Raw genomic sequence first — 20,701 nt, 5'->3', positions numbered from 1 at the left:
TAATCTTATTATACAACTATAAAACAAAAAATATGAGTTTTATAATCAATGTCATTAATTTAAATGTAAAATTATCATATGAATATGAATGCTGAAAAAAAAAACACCAACACAAACTTGGCTGGAGCGAACCTTTGACACTAGTCATTCGCGGTTAGCCAAATAAAAAAAAACATTGTTTGTCCTTGTGAATCGTTCACGGACAAGAAGTTCCGTTCAGTTAGGTGTTCGTGAGTTGTTTGCTTGTCCAATAAAAGCTTAACGAGCAAACATGAACGAGACCTTTTTCGGTTCGGTTTCTTTACGGTGCTTCGTTACTTAGATGTATGAACTAGTATATATAGCTACTCAGATTCATTGTAGGCAGCAACTTGTATATTAGAATCAATGCTTTCTCATTTCACATTCTCTCTCTTGTTATCAAATTTAGGTTAGATTAGATTAACAATATTATTCATTGGCAATAAACTATTATCTATTTGCAGATGGATCCTAAACATGATCATCGTTCAATCGACATCTCAACAGATGCACAAACCACTGATAAAAACTATGTTGGGACCAAAGCTTGTGCAGGAGCAGGATGTGGATTCTCAGATGCCAAAGCCAGTTCTAGAGATGCAGAAGAACGATCATCTTCGACATCGAAACTAATGGCCAGTGTTGTAATCTGTTTCCTTTTCATGGCAGTTGAAGTAGTTGGTGGAATCAAAGCAAACAGTCTTGCAATTTTGACAGATGCAGCTCATTTGCTATCTGATATAGCTGCATTTGCTATATCACTGTTTGCAGTTTGGGCTTCTGGATGGGAAGCTACGCCTCGCCAATCTTATGGTTTCTTTAGAATTGAGATTCTTGGGACGCTAGTTTCGATTCAGCTGATATGGTTGCTTACTGGTATTCTTGTTTATGAAGCTATTGATAGACTTGTTCATGGTACAGTTGCGGTTGAAGGCGGTCTCATGTTTATAATCTCAACCGTTGGATTGTTTGTTAATATTTTCATGATTTTCATACTTGGCCATGATCATGGTCATGGACATCATCATGGGCATCATGATCATGACCATGATCATGAACACAATCATGGACTTAGTGTGCACCATCATCAACATGATGAAAATCATCATGATGGACATGAAGAGCATAATCACCCTCTATTAGAATCATACTCAAAATATGAAAACAAACCTAAAAAGAATAATATAAACGTTCAAGGAGCGTATCTTCATGTGCTTGGTGATTCGATTCAGAGTGTAGGTGTAATGGTTGGTGCTGCAGTCATATGGTACAATCCCAAATGGACAATTGTTGATCCAATTTGCACACTTTTGTTTTCCATTATCGTGTTGTATACAACGATCAACATGCTGCGTGATATCTTAGAGGTTTTGATGGAAAGTACGCCGAGAGAGATTGATGCAACTCGATTGGAAAATGGGCTTTGTCAGATTGATGAAGTTGTGGCAATTCATGAGTTGCATATTTGGGCGATTACTGTTGGGAAAGTTTTGTTGGCTTGTCATGTAAAGATAAGGCGCGAAGCGAATGCTGATATGGTGCTGGATAAAGTGGTTGATTACATTAGAAGAGAGTATAATATTAGTCATGTTACGATCCAGATTGAGAGAGAATAAGAATCAGGTACTGTTTTTTACTTTGAGCTATCAAATGTTTTCTTTAGTTGTTATTTTGTAAGTTTATTCAACATATGATGCATGTTATGGGGATAGTTCTTGTTCTATCTTTCTAGTTGGTTACTTTAATGAATCTTCAAGAACCGTTTAAAGAATCTGAGTGTTATAATGAAAGGGGGCAAGAGATTCAGATTTTAAGCCAAGAATCTTGATGGATATTGCAAAAGTTCTTACTTTTCTTTGATTCTGAAGAACATGTACTATTGAGAAGTCATTATAGAATCTAGACAAAACACTTATTATGCAAACTTTTTTTAAATACCTCAAAATAAGTTTATTCATGAATTGTTTAAAGAGAAAAAAATGTAAACTAAGCCAAAAAGATTCGCAGTTCCAAATCGGTTTCAAAAGTTGTCAAACTTCTTATGGCCCGGCTAGAAAGAAGAAAATAGAACAGAAACGGCTCAAACATAAAAAGTGCATATTCTGAAACTAATACGTATTCGATGAGACGGATCATTTGGCAAACACGTTAGACGCGGTTTACTGTCGGACACAAATTCAGTCACCAATTAGTCGCTTATCGTTACACTACCAACCAGTCGCTTGTTGTTACCCTACCGACCAGTCGCCGACTAACCGCTATATGGTCAAAAATGAGAAATTTATATATAAAATTTGGTTTATATATGAAACGCCTGCCGGACCTGAGGGACCCCCAAAGTGAGCTTCTTTTGTTACGCTCGTGCATGGGGGTTGCTAAGTTAGTGTTTGGGCTCCGGACCTGTCAACCTGAACATGTCAAAGAGGCTGTGTCCATCTTTGATGCGGGCCTGCGGGGGGCAATTGAAGATATTGTTGTGTGTGGAGGACCGCATTTTGGGGACCTCCAGTGGAGGTTGGCTTCCTTTCCTATGCGTTGCGGAGGCTTAGGAATTTTCTCGGCTTAGGAATTTTCTCGGCTGAGGATGTCTCCGCATATGCATTTGTGGCTTCCAGGTCACAGTCGTTGAAATTGCAGAACCACGTCCTGCGAAACGCTGGTGTTACGGGGGTAGATCCTGACTACTCTTTTGCACTTGGTAATATTGGAACAACTCTCCCGAACCTTGATATAGGCGGTTTTACTGATAAGGAGACCGCCCCCAAGAAACCTCAACAAACCTTGGCGAGTGCTCTTTATGGTAAACACGTGCATGATTTGGAGGAGCGATTCGATATGACCCCGAGACAAAAGGCAGTTTTAGCTTGCCTCAAGGGGGCTCATGCCCAGGATTTTTTGACTGTTGTGCCCATTGAAGGTCTTGGGCAACGGATGTCGGCAGTTGAATACAGAGTCATCCTTAAATACCGGCTTATGATTCCCTTTTTCCCTCCAGATGAATTATGCCCCATTTGTAAAAAAGCTTGTTTGGATAGATTCGGTGAGCATGCCCTCCACTGTAAGGAATTGCCGGGATTCAAGTATCGTCATGACTGGATTAGAGATGTGTTATGGGATGTGCTTAGACGTGCCGGGATCTCAGCCAAGAAAGAGGCATCTGTTAACTTTTTGACTGATCCGCGTGAGGGAAGATCTACCCTGCGTCCTGCGGATGTTCTTGTGTTTGGCTGGGCAGGGGGTAAGCATGCGTGTGTTGACCTCACTGGGGTGTCCCCGTTGGTGGGGCTGAGAGACAGTGGCTTCGTACCGGGACAGGCGGTTTTGAGAGCGGAGTCTAGGAAGGTTGCTAAGCATGAGACATCGTGTTTGGAGAATCAGCACGTGTTCATTCCATTTGCCTTCGACACTTTTGGATCCCTAGCTCCCGATGCGGTTCGCTTCTTGGAGCGGGTGCAGAAGGTGGTCCACAGTGACTCGCAGAGCCCGAGGAACCAAGAATTTATATTTAATAGAATAGGCTTTGCGATTCAAAAGGGGATAGTGGCGCAGCTTGTTGCTCGCTTACCCATTATCCAGATGTAATTCGGTTTGTGTTATATATAAAAGGGTTTTATCTCTTGTGGGTGTCAATAAAAATACAATCTTTAACCGTAAAAAAAAAAGTTTATATATATGTATATTTGAAAATTAGATATGACTTCCAATTTAATTAATCCCGATTAGCGCCTAGCATTTAAAAAATTAGATTTGAATTCCAATTCCACTAATCCCGATTAGCTTCTTGCAAGTTCTACAACACTGACCGATTGCACACAACATCGTGCACTACTCTTTTATTAATGAAAATAACTTGAAAAAAACGATAACGAGAACAAGACCTAATGAATGCACTTATACCACCTGCTCTTCTTGCTAAACAAGTTTCATAAACTGATAAAAATACACATATAAACATAAAGCAACCTTTATTCTCGATCCATTCCTAAATTTTAGGAGTTTAAACCAACCCCAAACTCTTCAATGTCATGTATTTTGATGGTAAAAGAATTTTAATATAATGAGCACAAGAGGCCAAGAACTATTTTCTATTATTGAGAAAACTGGAAAGCATAGCAGCTACAAGACGTTATGACATCTTTAAACAGGGAACAAAGAAACGTACACAAGCTAAGAACTTGGTACCTACAACGGACTTCTAGACTTATTCAACGAAAGAAAAGAAGTAACTTATTCAAAATAAACAAATACAAAATAAGCAAAGGGCTTTAATTATCCAGTATACTTTAGCTCTTGACCAATCTGCATGCCTTTCACGTCATGACCACCCTTGAGAGGTTTGAATCACTTTCATCATTTTTAACCGATGATGTAGCCTTGAACATATCCAAATTACTCTCGGTTGCAAGTCCTTTCTTCCAAAACATATCATAGTATTCCCCATAGGTAAACTGTCGATACACAGCCGGCTCGTCACTGGTTACCAGTTCTGGAGCGGGACCGATCACTGCATCACGCGACGGGCAGTAAAACGTCGGTATAGACATCCGCTCTTTATCACAGTTCACCACAGCTCGATGCAAAATACTCTTGTATTTATCATTGCTCATTACTTGAATTTGATCACCAATATTAATAATGAATGTGTTGGGAACCGGGCTGACAGCAACCCAGTGCCCGTTTCTCCGGACCTGGAGGCCGGGCACCTCATCCTGAAGCAGGATGGTGATGAGATTACTATCCGTGTGCCCAGGCAGCCCGTAAGTCAAATCGGGCTGCGGGCAGGGCGGGTAGTAATTCAAAGCCATATGCTGGCCATGTTTTCCCAGCTGGTTGTTGATATAGTCTTTGTCAAGTCCTAAGCTCTCTGAAATGGCCTCGGTTAACCGGAGTGCTAGCCCGCGTGTGCTCTGGCAATACTCCGTTACGTGGGCCCGGAAGCCTTCCGGGCTGGCGGGCCATTCATGGATGTAATCTTGAACCGGGTAGCAATGGAGTCTCAAGAAATCTCTCCAGTTTGCAACCTTTTCAGTATGGATATTGAAGCTGGTGGATAGTCGGGTGGTTCGGGTCGGGTCGTCTGAGTATGTTTTGAGTTTTTCTTCTTCTGGTAGCTTGAAGAACTCTCTAGCTATCTGGATCATGTTAGCTATTGTGGATTCTGGTACCCCATGGTTTTTCACCTGTGCGATGACAATACATTTGAATTAATATAGTTTAGGGTAGATCCTTAATATATACGGGGTATAAATGACCCAAGCAACTCGTAAGCTAGTCGAGATTAGCTTGTAAAAGCTCTAATCAAGCTAAGCTAAGGTAAGGTGAGCTGGCTCATGAGTTTCACTTATCTAATTTAAAAATAAGCTTCTTTATTTTTAGTCCAGCTCGAGCTTAATTTATTGAGTTCGAGTATTTAACGAGCCTAAATGAGACTATTATCATGTGTGTGTATATATCCATCAGAACTTAAAATAAATGGGGAACCAGGGAACCATACATTTTACATGTCAAAAAAATAATATAAAACTCGATTTCACATGTAAAAATTAGTTTTAATATAAACTTTTTTTTAAGCTTTTGCTTATAAATACTTTTAGATGTCATTCTAATAAAAAAAATTAATTGTGTAGAATATATATATGTTTATTTTACTTTTTTTAACTGATTAAAATAATAATAATAATAATAAAAATATAAAAAACTTTATATCTTATGAAAACAATATGTACATATGTTTATATCTAAAAGCCCTAAAAAATTATGTAAAAACGTGTTTTTTACATATAAAAATGATATTTTTATTACTTTTTTACATGTAAAATACATGGTTCCTGATTTCACACTTTTTTGTGCTTCCCTTTTAAACCGGTTTCTATATATAATACATAAGTTTATACAGCAATAATCATTATAAATAAAACATAACTAGATAATATATATCATGTATAAAATTACAAACTAAATACGTATAAAAATAATTATAAATGAGTATAAGTGAGCAAGTTTGAACCATGCTTAAGCTTAAATAGTACATGAGATAAACTCGAGCTTTGAAAATAGAGCTACGTCAATGAATATAAAAAAATCTTTTTTAATGTACATAAAATTTGAAAACTTTATTATTGACATTTTTCATTCCATGTACTACACAAACTGAACTAAATACAATATACACAATTAACAACCTGAAAGAAGCCATAGTTCCGACACGCTTCACCGATTTGGTTGACTACATGAGTGCGGTTGGGACCGGATAGATGGTGGAGATCGATAAGCGGGATAGGATCATCAAAAACATCTTGCAAATTCGGGCGTTGGGAGATAGGGCGGATGTAGTTTGAAGGGATTTGATCTATGTTTTCAGAGGAAACGAGGTCGCTAACTAGTAATGTTTTAGGGATGGGAGCCATTGTTGCAGAGATGAGATAGAGATATGAGATTCATATGGGGGGTTTATATAACCCTGGAAATGTAGAGTTAATATCGAATTTGGATTGCTCATGTGGATGGTGATAGTGATTACTGATGATTACATGTGAATGTGAAGATAGATGACGTAGTGTTAGGTGACAAAGCATGATGACGTATGCAGTATTACGTATGAGAACTTGGTCAATCATGTGGTCCATACTACATAGTGTTAGGCTGAGGGGTGTGGGGCTTCAGCGGGGGCGCGAGAGCCCCTCCGCTCGCGCCCCCAGGCGCGAGCACCACACCACCGAGGCGCGAGAGGGGCGCGAGCGCGAAAAACAAGGCGGGCGCAAGGTGGGTCGCGGGAGGCATGTGGCGTAAAGGTGGGTTGGGGTGCGTGAAAGAGCCGTTGGAGTGTACACAAATGAGCCGTTGGCTCTTTAATTTAATAAAAAAAAATTATTCTTCCTATATGTAAACCCAATATCACCTAAAACAATTACCAAACCCAAAATCACATAAAACAATTACCACAACTTCAAAAAAAACCCAAAATCAACCCATCTTCCAAACTTTTTTTTAAAAACATGTCTGGAAATTGGTACCCAAACCTAGATTCAGGTTATATACGACGATTTATGGTCGTCACCAGACCAATCGATGTTTTTTTCGGGGTCGCAAGAAACATCCGGCTTTCAACAATCCAACATACAACCGTCTCCTAACTTTGTTGTTCCGGAGACACAAGAATCACACGGTGATGCTACGGGAGCAAGAAGACGCGTCCACCGAAAAAAACAACTTGCAACGGACGGGCCGGGACCGGCTTCGACTCCGAGGACGAAACGGAAAACCACTCCGTGGTCATCGGATGAGAAGGAAGCCCTGTGTCGGGCTTGGATAGTCATTTCTGAGGATCGGCGTTGCGGTAATTGTTTTAACGTTTTTAAAAATGATTTTTAATAAAAAAGTTAAATAAAAAAGTTAAATGACTTACAAATTTATTTATGCATTTTGCAGCCGACTACCAAAAGAGCAAGGTCTTTTGGACAAAGGTTAGGGAGACGTTCTATTCGCTCGTTGGGAGTACAGAGTGGAACGCCGATATGATTTCGGGTCGGTGGTCCGAAATCAGAAAATTTGTCGGCTTGTTTACTAATCTTTTCAACAGGAACGCCGGTCGTATGAGACCAAGTGGCAGTGATGATTTGGCGGTTTACAATTTCACTGTCGAAGAGTGAAAGCAGGAGTGTCTGCGGAGGTATGGGACGGTGAAGACGTGGGACGATGTAAAGTTGCGGGAGAGGTTGAAAAGGTGTGCCAAGTGGGTTGAGCTGGTGGCGCCCGACCATGATGCGGAAGTAGGGCCGAAACGGACTAAAACTAGTTCGTCTGGAGCGTATAGCACTTCTGCCGCGTCGGATTGCCGCGTTGGATTCGACCTAAACATTGCGGGGGAGGAAACGTCTTCAATGCCGAGGAGGCGGCCATTGGGACGGAAACATCGTCGATCTTGTTGAATCCCTCAATAAATTCAACAAAACCATGGAGGTGGTCTCTAATGACAAAAAGGAAAAAAGTCGAATGAGAGATTTGGACTTCCTTACAAGAGACTTCAGTAACCTAAATCCGGTCGATCAAATGCTGATGGAAAAGCAAAAGGAACGTATCCGAAAGAGGTTGATCGAAGAAGACCAAGCATAAGAATAATGTTTTTTTAGTACTTTAATTTTTATTTTATTTTTAGATATTAATGTTTTTTTTTAATGTGTGTTTTTTTTAATAATTTATGAGCTTTTTTTAATAATACGTTTTTTTAATATATTTATAAAAAAATAAAAAAAAATTCCGCTGGAGCCCCTGCTCGCGCCCCTCCACACCAGGGCCAGGGGCTCCAGCGGGGGCTCCAACACCCATCTTATCCAGTTTCTCTCTCTGCCACACGTCACAATATTATTGGCTGGAGCCCCCACTCGCGCCCCCGTTGGAGCCCCCCACACCCCTCAGCCTTAGATGCATGTTCTTAAGATTGTGGTAATGATTGGCTAAACATGCCAACTCGTTGGTTAGTTGGTGACTTTTTTTATGGCCAATATTAGCATACGTCTTGTGATGATTATATATTTGATTATGTTAGCTTAGTTTCTAAAATTATTTGGACTTGCCTTCCGTTGCTGGCTTTGCACTGAGTAGACCATGCATACCAAAATCCTATGTCACAACAACTATCTATAGAACGAACGAGGTTGGCTCGGACCACTCGCGCTGAGTAGACCATGCATACCAAAATCCAATGATTATATGTTTGATTAAATTTGTGTTATTTTTGGGTGCGCAGTGGCTTTGCTATTCAAAAAGGGGTTGCGGCGCAGCTTGTTGCTCATTTGTCTGTCAATTTATTGTAATTGTTTTGAATTTAATGGTAAAATTTATGTTCATTCTATTTCAGGCCATTTAAAAACTTTTTATAGTCCATGTTACTGAACAAGAGGCTTCACTTGTCATTCATGATGAATTCATTTAAATAGTTACTAATGTGACTGAAAAGAGTGTTAATTTGGATTTTAATTAAGTGCTTTCAATATAAGTTTAGTTTTAGATTATGATTGTATATTAAACTTGATTCGATTATGGTTTTATGACGATTTGTAATATGGTTTTATTTAATTATGATCTTGTTAAAGAATAACTTTTTTGATTAACTTGTTAGACCTGAAATCCAACCTGTTCAACTCAAAACCCAAACAACCTGAAATCTGTAAAAATAACCCGAAGAACACCTTACTCTTAACAAAAAAAAATTTGATAACATTCTATTACAATAACTGCTAAACAATGTCAACACTCTAAACCCGAGACAACCTATCCCAACTCCAAACCGGGGCCAATTCCAAGATCCACCCACGGGTTTTGGTCAATTTCAACAATCCACATATCCACCTTTCCAACACCTGAACTACATGATGAAAAGCTATTAAAACGTCCAAAATATTCAAGAAGTTCAGTTTCAACCACAACTTCATCCCGGGTATTAATCCATACACATTGTATCCATCATCACCAACTACTCAATTGTCAACAACGCCGTCCTCATCCCCGATGGCGCTTGAGACTTGAGAGTAGAGAGAAAGGGGGGGGGGACCCATGGATGAGTCATCTTCTAAGACCAAAGTCGTGGTACATAGATTGAGCATTGATAAAGAGAAGTAATTCTAGCTCGTGCATTCCTTAACACTGATGTCAACTCAAACACCTCAAACGACCAAAAAACACTTGTTTATGTACTGTTAATAAGTATTTTTTGTAATATAATCGGGTCAAACCCTCATTTCGCCTAAAATTTAAACTCACATTGCATATGATGGCAGGTCCGGCCAACAAAACTGCAAACAAAATGAAAAGAGAAGTGGGTAGCCTGACCGTCAAGTCATGAGCCACACTAAGAAAGAGAACTACAGATATTTGAAACCTTGATTAAATACGAGCATGCGTGAAATGCTGTTAAACATGAGCAAAATGGGTCGAACCAATTCAATCAAAGACACCTCATTCGCTTCTAACGCACGAACAAGCATCAAGGTCAATCTCGGTGCCACAAATGATGAAATGGCATTCAATATTACCGACATATTTGAAGAGTTGTCACACCCAACCATCTAATAGTAGACGAAGGCAAGGGGAAAAGGAAAAGTGAAATGGGAACCGGTTGTCGACAAAGTCACCAAGAAATTGCAAAATCTTATGAGTTAAATGTTGGTAGCTTTGGATAAATTTTAAGAACAAATGGATGAGCTTTTGTTTAATCAAGAAATAAACATTTTAATCAAGGACCCGCTCGAGCATGATCTGGGCACATGAAAACACACTTGGCGTATATGCAACAATCAAGAAAAATCGTAACAAGGACACAAATTTCATATTTTACTTTATTTTTAGTAGATGTATGGAGGTTTGGTGTTGTGAGAAAAATAAAGGTTTTTATGGGGGTTTGAAATCTGATATGGCAATGCTAAGGTGAAGGTTTGTGGTGTCCACCGTTGTATATGCGCTTAAGTTGGGATCGGTTGTTTAGTAGTCTATATGAATAATTGTTGGAACCCTATGAATAAGTGAATGGCCAACCTATACGAACGAGATAATTTCCTTTACATTGGCTCGATCCTCATTTCTTGTTGACAAATAATAGTTGAGGTGAACAAACGGCCAATGATTGGTTTTTATTTATCACAAAACAAAATAGCATTCATTATTAACTTATTATGTTATAAATCGGAGATCAAGACATTTTTCTGATTGTTGATACTCAGATTACCCGGTTTAGGGCTTCATTAGAAGTATGAAAGCATATTCGTTCAAACAGGTTGTATCGTCTCATGTAGTTTCTGGTTTGAGAGTATTGTTAGATTAGACGAATAAAACAAGTTAATTACTATTTTGGTAAAGGATAACTTATATTGAGAGATTTGATGGGCTCAAGCTCAACAGCTCAACCCATTAGGTTTAGCCGCTCCCTTGTAAAAGGAAGACGATCCAACATCCTTGACATCGTCAATAGTAGGGATAACAAGAGGCTTGATACGATGGGAATACTTTAAATATCCATGACTAGTATTGGAGTGGGGTCATAAATTTTCAAAATTGATCATGAGACTTTGAAAAGATTTTTTACCCTTGTGATTGTTATTATTATTATTATTATTATTATTATTGTTTTTTTTGTTAAAATTGGTTATCAGACAATTAATTTGCAGAATAACCAAATTACTCATATAAGCAATTGACAACTTTGGTGTCGCGAGTACCTTATTGGGCCACTTGGCTGCACCCTAGTGGTCAGTGGTATTTTGTTTTTTTTTTTGGTTGTTTTAATTTCATTAATGTAACAAACATAATGAAAACCGACCAAATGTTGATTTTTTTTGTTTTAATTCTGGCATCGTAACTAAGGTGAAAAAAACCGGCCGAATTCACGTAGACTTACCCCATTTTGTTTTAGTTCCTCTACCGTAATGAACGTAACGAAAACCAACCAAATGCCAAGTTCACCTTTTTTAAGATCCAGTATCGTAACGAACGTGATAGACTAAGCAAATTTACGTAGACTCACCGCCTCAACGCCCCGGGATCATCATCGCTCCGGTTTTACCGACCAACTTCACCCCATTGGTTCACACACATCAGTTTTTATATTCTATTTGTTTTAGTTCCAACACCATAAAGAACGTAACGTAACCCACCGAATTTTAAACGATTTACCGGCTCAATTCCAAAAACGACAACGCTTGGGTTTTACCAACCTGCCCCGACGCAACACGCCGGGTATAACACTATTTGAATATGAATAAAAGTTGATATACGAATAAGAACACTATATGTAATATCCCAAAATTCTCGTAAACCGTATGACGCGAGTGGAAAGTTTGTAAATTTGTTAACAGGCTTCGCTTAAGGGCTCGGGGGTCTACGGGCATGTCTAGGAGGGGTTTGAAATGCTAAGGTGAAGGTTTGTGGTGTCCACCGTTGTATATGCGCTTAAGTTGGGATCGGTTGTTTAGTAGTCTATATGAATAATTGTTGGAACCCTATGAATAAGTGAATGGCCAACCTATACGAACGAGATAATTTCCTTTACATTGGCTCGATCCTCATTTCTTGTTGACAAATAATAGTTGAGGTGAACAAACGGCCAATGATTGGTTTTTATTTATCACAAAACAAAATAGCAATCATTATTAACTTATTATGTTATAAATCGGAGATCAAGACATTTTTCTGATTGTTGATACTCAGATTACCCGGTTTAGGGCTTCATTAGAAGTATGAAAGCATATTCGTTCAAACAGGTTGTATCGTCTCATGTAGTTTCTGGTTTGAGAGTATTGTTAGATTAGACGAATAAAACAAGTTAATTACTATTTTGGTAAAGGATAACTTATATTGAGAGATTTGATGGGCTCAAGCTCAACAGCTCAACCCATTAGGTTTAGCCGCTCCCTTGTAAAAGGAAGACGATCCAACATCCTTGACATCGTCAATAGTAGGGATAACAAGAGGCTTGATACGATGGGAATACTTTAAATATCCATGACTAGTATTGGAGTGGGGTCATAAATTTTCAAAATTGATCATGAGACTTTGAAAAGATTTTTTACCCTTGTGATTGTTATTATTATTATTATTATTATTGTTTTTTTTGTTAAAATTGGTTATCAGACAATTAATTTGCAGAATAACCAAATTACTCATATAAGCAATTGACAACTTTGGTGTCGCGAGTACCTTATTGGGCCACTTGGCTGCACCCTAGTGGTCAGTGGTATTTTGTTTTTTTTTTGTTTGTTTTAATTTCATTAATGTAACAAACATAATGAAAACCGACCAAATGTTGATTTTTTTTGTTTTAATTCTGGCATCGTAACTAAGGTGAAAAAAACCGGCCGAATTCACGTAGACTTACCCCATTTTGTTTTAGTTCCTCTACCGTAATGAACGTAACGAAAACCAACCAAATGCCAAGTTCACCTTTTTTAAGATCCAGTATCGTAACGAACGTGATAGACTAAGCAAATTTACGTAGACTCACCGCCTCAACGCCCCGGGATCATCATCGCTCCGGTTTTACCGACCAACTTCACCCCATTGGTTCACACACATCAGTTTTTATATTCTATTTGTTTTAGTTCCAACACCATAAAGAACGTAACGTAACCCACCGAATTTTAAACGATTTACCGGCTCAATTCCAAAAACGACAACGCTTGGGTTTTACCAACCTGCCCCGACGCAACACGCCGGGTATAACACTATTTGAATATGAATAAAAGTTGATATACGAATAAGAACACTATATGTAATATCCCAAAATTCTCGTAAACCGTATGACGCGAGTGGAAAGTTTGTAAATTTGTTAACAGGCTTCGCTTAAGGGCTCGGGGGTCTACGGGCATGTCTAGGAGGGGTCTTATCTAGTTTGGGAGCAAGTGGATCAATTACAAAATACAGGGCTAGAATGTAACAAATTGAAAATAATAACCAAACCTCCCTCCCCTAACCCTTCTAGCGGCCACCCGCTTCCCCACCACCAAAACCTTTTATATTTATCACACTAATTCGATTTCGAGCTTCTAGAGGTTTCTACAGGTGTATACTACACTCTCCTAATCCTTTATTTCATAATCTATGTCGTTACGATGGTTAATTGAACCGTTTATCGAACTGGGGTCAGATTCGGATTTATAAAAGGGTTTTAAACATAAAAACCATAATTTACATTATTTTAATAACAAAAACTCCATCTGAGCCATCAGATCGTCTAATGACTATTCTTCATCTCCAAACACCTAATCTCAATTACCTGAAAAACAGTTATAAAATACGTCAGCAATGTATGTTGGTGAATATGTTGACACAAAATATTTTGATACTTAATTATTCCCTCGAGACATCGTAGGCCTCAGCCGAACGTGGCTTAGGAAACAAGCAAGTTCTAAAAGTCTGATTAACTATTACAAACTTCAGCTCAACTCGAAACCGCTCAGCGAACACTACAGCGTTCGAGATCGTAGCCACTACCTATATACACAAGATTATCCCCACTCGAACATCGTAGGTCCAGCCCAACGGTGCGGTGTTCCCACCGTCCAACCACAATGAAAGGATCCAGACAAATGTATACGATAGCCCGAGGGCCAACGATTACTTTTGTTTATAACGTTTTAGGGATATGCAATCCATGTAATCATTTATAAGACTCTATTAATAAAGTTGTAAAGAGTTGGACATATTCACCTTGGTTATGATCAGTGTAACCCACTGATGTAATCTTCTTGTTACCTTGGACCTATAGTACGAGAATAACCTTTTATAGATACTAGATCAGTGATCTAGCTTTAGACCTTTAGAATATTTGCATAATCATTACCTTGATAATCATTTCTCTTTTATAAAATACTTGGACCTTTAGTCTAAGAAGTTTCATCATTTAAACACTACGTTTCTTCTTCATGAAGAAACGTATATATCAAGTTTCTTATTTATTAAGAAACATATAAAATATTTATAATTATAGAGAAATAATATATAATCTATACCCCCGTCTTATGAAAACTATATTTCATTTATTATACAATCAAGGTAAAGACTATACCCTCGACTAGGGTCTAAGCCATATAATAAAATAATCGTGCGGAACCCCTACCTTTTATGGCTTGTATTTCTAGAAATGTCTAAGCTTGACGCGGGCAAGACTCCTACTTGTCGTCGGTATCGAAGGAATGATCTAATAACACTTCTACGCCTTGCACGTATTTAGAGAACGGAACGTTTGAACAACGGGATTGAGGCACGTATTTCGAGACAAGTGATAGTGAAGTGAGAATTTGGGATGCATAAAGCAGAGCCCGACACCCTTATTTATAGGGCTGAGATTCTGACCCATCGCGATACGCGATGGGTCAAAAAGGGATCCATCGCGTATCGATGGATCTGTTAACCGCCTCTGAATATAATATTCCATCGCGTACCGCGATGGAACTTTAGGTTCGACCATCGTGTATCGCGACGCCGCCCACTAGGCTTGATTGGTCACCTAGCAGACCTGCCACGTATGGACATGTGGGATCACGTGGCTGGACACGTGTCACGATTACTTCACCTGGTCACGATGACCCAAAAGGTTGGGCGATCGCGTATCGCGACACCGCCCATCCTGGGGCACTGTAATGTACCCATCGCGTATCGCGATGGGTTACTCCTCTGATCCATCGCGTATCGCGATGGGTCTTGAAATCAAGAATTTTTGTTTTAGTCCTTTAATTTTCATATCTAGACATTTCCTAGTCTCGCTTCCACTTTCCAATAACAATAAGGCGGCTCGCGGCGATGCGAGTGTTCGAAGTGTAAAGTGTGCCATCAAAGCGCCACATTGCGCCCGTCGCCGTCGCCATCGCCATCGCGATCGCCATCGTCCTCGCCCGAGCCCGTGTGCATGTGCGTCAGGCGCTGCGCACCCTCCGCTAGGACCACTTGTTGCATGCTAAGCATAAAAGAGTATTACTATGGAAACTCCATCTCTTACAAAGAGCTTCCAAATTTATCCTACTTTCCATGTGGGATGGAATTTATCTTCCTTATTTATACCCTTGGAAAGGAATTTCATTTTTTTTCTCCTTTCCATGTGGGATGAAATTCTTTCCTCCGTTTCTTTAATATGAATTTTTCTAACTTAATATAATCCATTTATATTATTTTTTTACCATATTTATTATTAAATTATTTTTGGGTCCTACTATTTTTAAAGTTGACATTTTAACCCAAAAGTAAATATAGTATTTTTTAAGATGTTACAGTTGCAGACCCGACTATTTGAACAACCGCTCCAATGCCACTTTTAAAATTGGTGATCAGACAATTAATTTGCAGAACAACCAAATTGAATATGAATAAGAATTGATATACGAATAAGAACACTATAACTGATAATGAATATATGACTTGTCTGATACAATGAAAAGTGACCAATGGGGGTATATAAACCCTACCAATCGACAACGATAGAACGTTTCATCAATAACTGTTTCAACCTAATTACAATACTGACCCTCTAACTTATTTATAATAATACTTTTAACCTAAACTTACTTTAAACTAATAGTAAACAGACCCTTAAAGTTTATAAAATAAAACTAAAATTTTGTTTAACTTCCAATGCTTTTTTGCAAGACTGTCACGAATCAACGAAATATCTTGGATTATTTAGTGTAAATTTAGTGTTTTCACTTATATTTGGTTCAAATGTGTTTTAGGGTTGATTTCAATTTGAACTTTACTATTTTGTTTAAAAAAGCTTGTATACAACCAATGTAATGTTGGTAATTTCTATCTTATTAGGCCCGTCACGTGTAGGTGACCGGGTTAAACCTATTGGGCCTATGGAATTCATTAATGTGTAATGGGTGTATGGGGTTACAATTATGGTTATTATATTTGATAATTACTTGTTGGCCAAGTTTGGGTCACGCTATACATACATAGCCATGATAGGGTTATTGTATTGTGAGAGAGATTATTGTATTCAAGTTTTGAGCTAAATATCGTTTGTGCATTTGTAATAATACGAGAGGTTTACCTAAATATCCTTTGTGCATTTGTGTTTCGTTATCAATTTGTTCTTGAATTGGCATCAAAGCCTAGTTCTCTTCGTGTTTATTAATTAATCAAATTCGTGGTTGATTATGTCATCCAAATTCATCTTGCCGCTGCCGAGTTCGATTGAAGTTCAATTATAGTGGAGAGTTGTATTGCTCCTGATTGGTTGATTTGAAGAATAAGTAAAAAGTTATATTTGATTATTTCACCTTTTTCTTTTTAGCCGCCGACTCGGAAAACTCAACAACTTTTGGGGGAGTTTATAGTTCAACAAACTTTGATTTCCATTATTATTTTCTGACGAGAGTTCGAAAAGAAAAATAATAGTAAGAGTTGGTATTATTTTTTTTCTTTGGTTACGATAGGTGATAAAGAAACAACGAAGACGAGCGGTGTGAGCGGGAGTGGGAGCCCAAATGCGTTCCAAAGTCGCATGCTTACCTCTACCAATTACACGGTATGGGCAATTTGAATGAATGTACTCTTGACCGTGCATAAGGTTTGGGATACCATAGATCTGGGGGCAACCGATGATGATAAAAACAACATCGTGATTGCATTGATTTATCAATCGATACTATAAGAGACAATCATGCAAGTGGGTAATCTTGAGTCGGCCAAGATATTTCGCACGCGATTAAGACGAGCAATTTGGGGGCTCATCGGGTTAAGGAGGAAAGATTGCACACCCTCAGAACGAGTTTTATGGTATGAGGATGAAAGAGAAGGATACCATTGATCAGTTTATGGCAAAACCCTCGTGTGCGGCACTGAATGCGGCAAGTTTAGAGGAGGTGATCGAGGAAACTAAGATAGTCAAGAAGTTCCTTTCCAGTCTACCTCAAAATGTGGTAGGACGTTTAAAAGCATACGAGGAGCGAATATGGGAAGAATGCATGCATTACGAAACCCAAGGTAAGCTTCTGTTTCAAATGTCTGAATCCTCAAGTTCTGGGTACAATGATCGTGAGTCCACTCGTGGAGGTCGTGAACGTGGAGGAGGGCGAGGACGAGGTGGTCACGGGTCGGGTCAAAACCGTGGTCATTAAGAAAACGCTATGAACTGGGAAAACCGTGAACATATGTGCAAAACCCAGGATCTCTTAAAGGTTCAATGTTATTGATGTGATGAGTTTGGACACTTTGTCAATAAGTGTCCCACCCGAAAGCAGAAAGTTCAAGGTGAAGCAGAGCTAGCGGAAGCTCCGAGACAAGGGATCCTGCTTTGTTTATGATGAAGTGTGTTCAATAAATGGTGTTCTTGAATGAAAATGGTTATACCAGGAAACTACGAGTCCAAATATAGTGATGAATGATACTTGGATAACGGCGCAAGTAATCACATGACAGGTAACGAGTCTTTCTTTTCAAAACTTAACAACCATGTCATGGGAAAGGTTAAGTTTGAGGACGACTCCTATGTTGATATAAGTGATAAAGGGTCGATTTTATTTGAGGCTAAAAGTGGTGAACATCGTTCGCTGACAGATGTTTATCCTATACCGAGTCTTCGAAGCAATACTATTAGTCTCTGTTGGGCCTAGTGAATTGGTTTGTACTTAGTTTGTTTATTTTGTTTGGGTTGCGTATGTAAACCGAGTTCCATTTGGATCTCGGTGGGTGATGTGCTAAAAGTAGTCAAATAATTATTAACTAAAATTCTACTAATCTAGAATCTAAGTAATACTCTAGACCCTTAAACTACTAACCGGCAAGTGAACCGATCGACTCTAGTATAGCTAAGTAAATCCGGATATCGAACCCACGAGACTCTTTAAATTACGAAATTAGCAAATTAGACTCAACTACAAGACACGACTATTTATTAATAATATTTTTTTTGGGGGGGGGGGGGAATGTAATACTAATTAAAACCTAAATAATAATTAACTATTAAATAAAACTTACTAATTATTAACTATGATTACTTAATTATTAAACTAATTATTAAATACTTAACCCTAAACCTAATTAATATAATAATAATAATAATAAAACATAATCATAACCTTAAACTAATTAATTGATTAATAAACCTTAACCCTAATTACTTTAAACTAATAAACAATTTAGAAAACTTAGGTTGATTCAGATGATAAAGATAACTACCTAGGCTAGGATCCCCAAAGTTACGGTTATTAATTAAATGGAAAACTCAAGTTATGGAACTGTGATAATAAAATAGACCCTTGACAGAAAACCTGAACAGGACCCTTGAACTTCAAGAAGACGCCTATGGATTTCTAGCAAGTTTTAAGACTCACCAGTTTTATGAATTAAACTTCCTTACGGTTATTTAATAACTTATGTCTAAGTAACTTTATGACGAAAACCTACCTTATAGCGCAGAATTCAAAGATAGCAAAGCAGACTCAATTAACTTAATAGACTAAGCTGACAATCAAACCCAGACGGACTCCTTTTGAAGAACTAAATCTAGCAATCCCGACAAGCAAAGATCTATCAATAGCCTATCACCTTACAGCTTTTTAGGCTAGCAGCTCACTTTTATCTGTTTAGTTGATTTTATTGTTTCTATGATTTTAATCGATATTAATCACAAACTAGTCAAGAACACACAGTAAATGACCTAACAAAACCCTATCCTATGAAACAATCAACAAGGGCAATGTGAAACAATAAATCCAAGTAAATAGAACCAAGCAATCAAACGCATCAATTAAATCAAAACTCAACAGTTTACTTAGAACATAAAATCCATAACTAAATGAAATCCAAACAAAATCAAACCGAACTAAGGTTCATCATGACCTAGGTAGTTTATGGAATTTAGCCTAGCATCATAAAGTCTAAATCAAACAAAATAAGTAATACTGAAAACATGGTGAAAATCTAAAGAATGAAAGATTAAAGGAGATAAAACCCGTAATCTCCAAACGTGAAGGTGTAACTCTTCACCAGCTGTCCTCTTGCCTTCAAAATCACCAAGAAACTCTAAAGATAGCTCCAAGAACTCTCAAAATCGGCTGGTGGCTTCAGGTTATCTTCAGGTTAAAGTTTAGGGATGCTTATATACTGAAAACAGGGCCCAACTTAACAAAAAACGTCCAAAAAAATAACATCAGCATTGCCTAGGCGCCGCGCGACGGGAAGTCGCGCGGCGCGGCGTGTCCCAATAAGGTGGCTGGTCAGACCGGCCTGGTATGACCGGTTCTCTGTCTGGTTCCTTCCTAATGCGTCCCGGATCTCCGTTTTGGCTCTTTTTAACTCGTTTTTCGCCCTTTTCGATCACGATCAACTTCCATTACCTACGAAACATAAAAGTGTTAGTAGTATACAAATCTCAACTAAAAACGAATATAAACTATTAAAATATTGTTCGGTGAAGTATTGTTCGGGGACCTCAAAGAATAACTTATCAACGTGCTAACTCAACTGAAGTTAGTGTGAAGCCTGTTGCTCAGTATGATGATGATGATTTTGCTAAAGTTGAGGAGGACGAGAAAACACTTTCAACTTTAACCATGGCACTCTCACCTGAGATTGCCCTTGGTTTTAGAGAATTGCAATCCGCTAAGGAATTGTGGGAGGCATTGATTGAGGTATATGAAGAAAATGAAGACACGAAAAGAAGTCGCCAAGAGTTGCTAAGACAAAAATTCAATATGTTTAACCATGTTCTGGGAGAGTCATTAGAGACTCAAATCCAAAGGTTCATATCCCTGGTGACTGAAACGAGATCCACAGGTATTTATCTAGCAACCTCTGAGATAAACAACAAGCAGGTGAACTCGTTTCCGAAGAGTTGGGATATGAATGACGCTGTTATCAAAAAGACTAAATATCTCAACAGAACTTCTACTCTGGCCGGGGGTAACAGTCTTTTTGAGAACCAAGTGGCCCTTGAGGAAGACCTTCAGAAAACCCCTCTAACTCGGGGAAAGGAATTCAAGCCCTTAAAATGAGTCAAGTCTATGATAGGTACCAATAGTCTTTATGGCGCGCTTACCCCTTATGCAAAGCACCAATGACTTCGGTCTTCTGAAAGGGCAAAGAACGGGGAAAGTCAAGCCTTACTTCCGATTCCTTCCATCAATTCCTTCCCAGAAGAGGACGCTGTGAACAAAATGGTAAGAGTATTATTCCGATAGATAATTCTTCTATA

General features: G+C 38.5%; 1 protein-coding gene and 1 pseudogene across 1 annotated transcript; one reads left to right on the top strand and one right to left on the bottom strand.

Annotated features, from left to right (window-relative positions):
• The first annotated feature begins 485 nt into the window (after nucleotides 1-485).
• LOC143536872 (metal tolerance protein 1 pseudogene) lies at nucleotides 486-1,890 on the top strand (annotated as a pseudogene).
• Nucleotides 1,891-4,099: 2,209 nt separating this feature from the next.
• Nucleotides 4,100-6,434, bottom strand: LOC143536871 (protein DMR6-LIKE OXYGENASE 2-like). The gene is made up of 2 exons (XM_077030770.1): nucleotides 6,204-6,434; nucleotides 4,100-5,201 (listed from the first exon to the last, which is right to left on the bottom strand). The coding sequence occupies exons 1-2, from the start codon at nucleotides 6,426-6,428 to the stop codon at nucleotides 4,332-4,334; spliced, it is 1,095 nt and encodes a 364-aa protein (XP_076886885.1). The 5' UTR covers nucleotides 6,429-6,434; the 3' UTR covers nucleotides 4,100-4,331.
• Between the last annotated feature and the right edge of the window lie 14,267 nt (nucleotides 6,435-20,701).

Source organism: Bidens hawaiensis, unplaced genomic scaffold, assembly GCF_021521415.1.
Source record: "Bidens hawaiensis isolate Kalapana, Puna unplaced genomic scaffold, B.hawaiensis_p1.1 tig00010983_1, whole genome shotgun sequence".
Classification (NCBI taxonomy): domain Eukaryota; kingdom Viridiplantae; phylum Streptophyta; class Magnoliopsida; order Asterales; family Asteraceae; genus Bidens; species Bidens hawaiensis.
Note: the sequence above shows the minus strand (reverse complement) of the source record. Positions and strands in the feature narration are given on the sequence as shown.

Coding starts and splice junctions, on each gene's coding strand:
- LOC143536871 (XM_077030770.1), bottom strand. CDS start 6,428: ATGGCTCCCATCCCTAAAACATTACTAGTTAGCGACCTCGTTTCCTCT. Junction 5,202..6,203: donor GGAACTATGGCTTCTTTCAG/GTTGTTAATTGT, acceptor GTCATCGCACAG/GTGAAAAACCATGGGGTACC.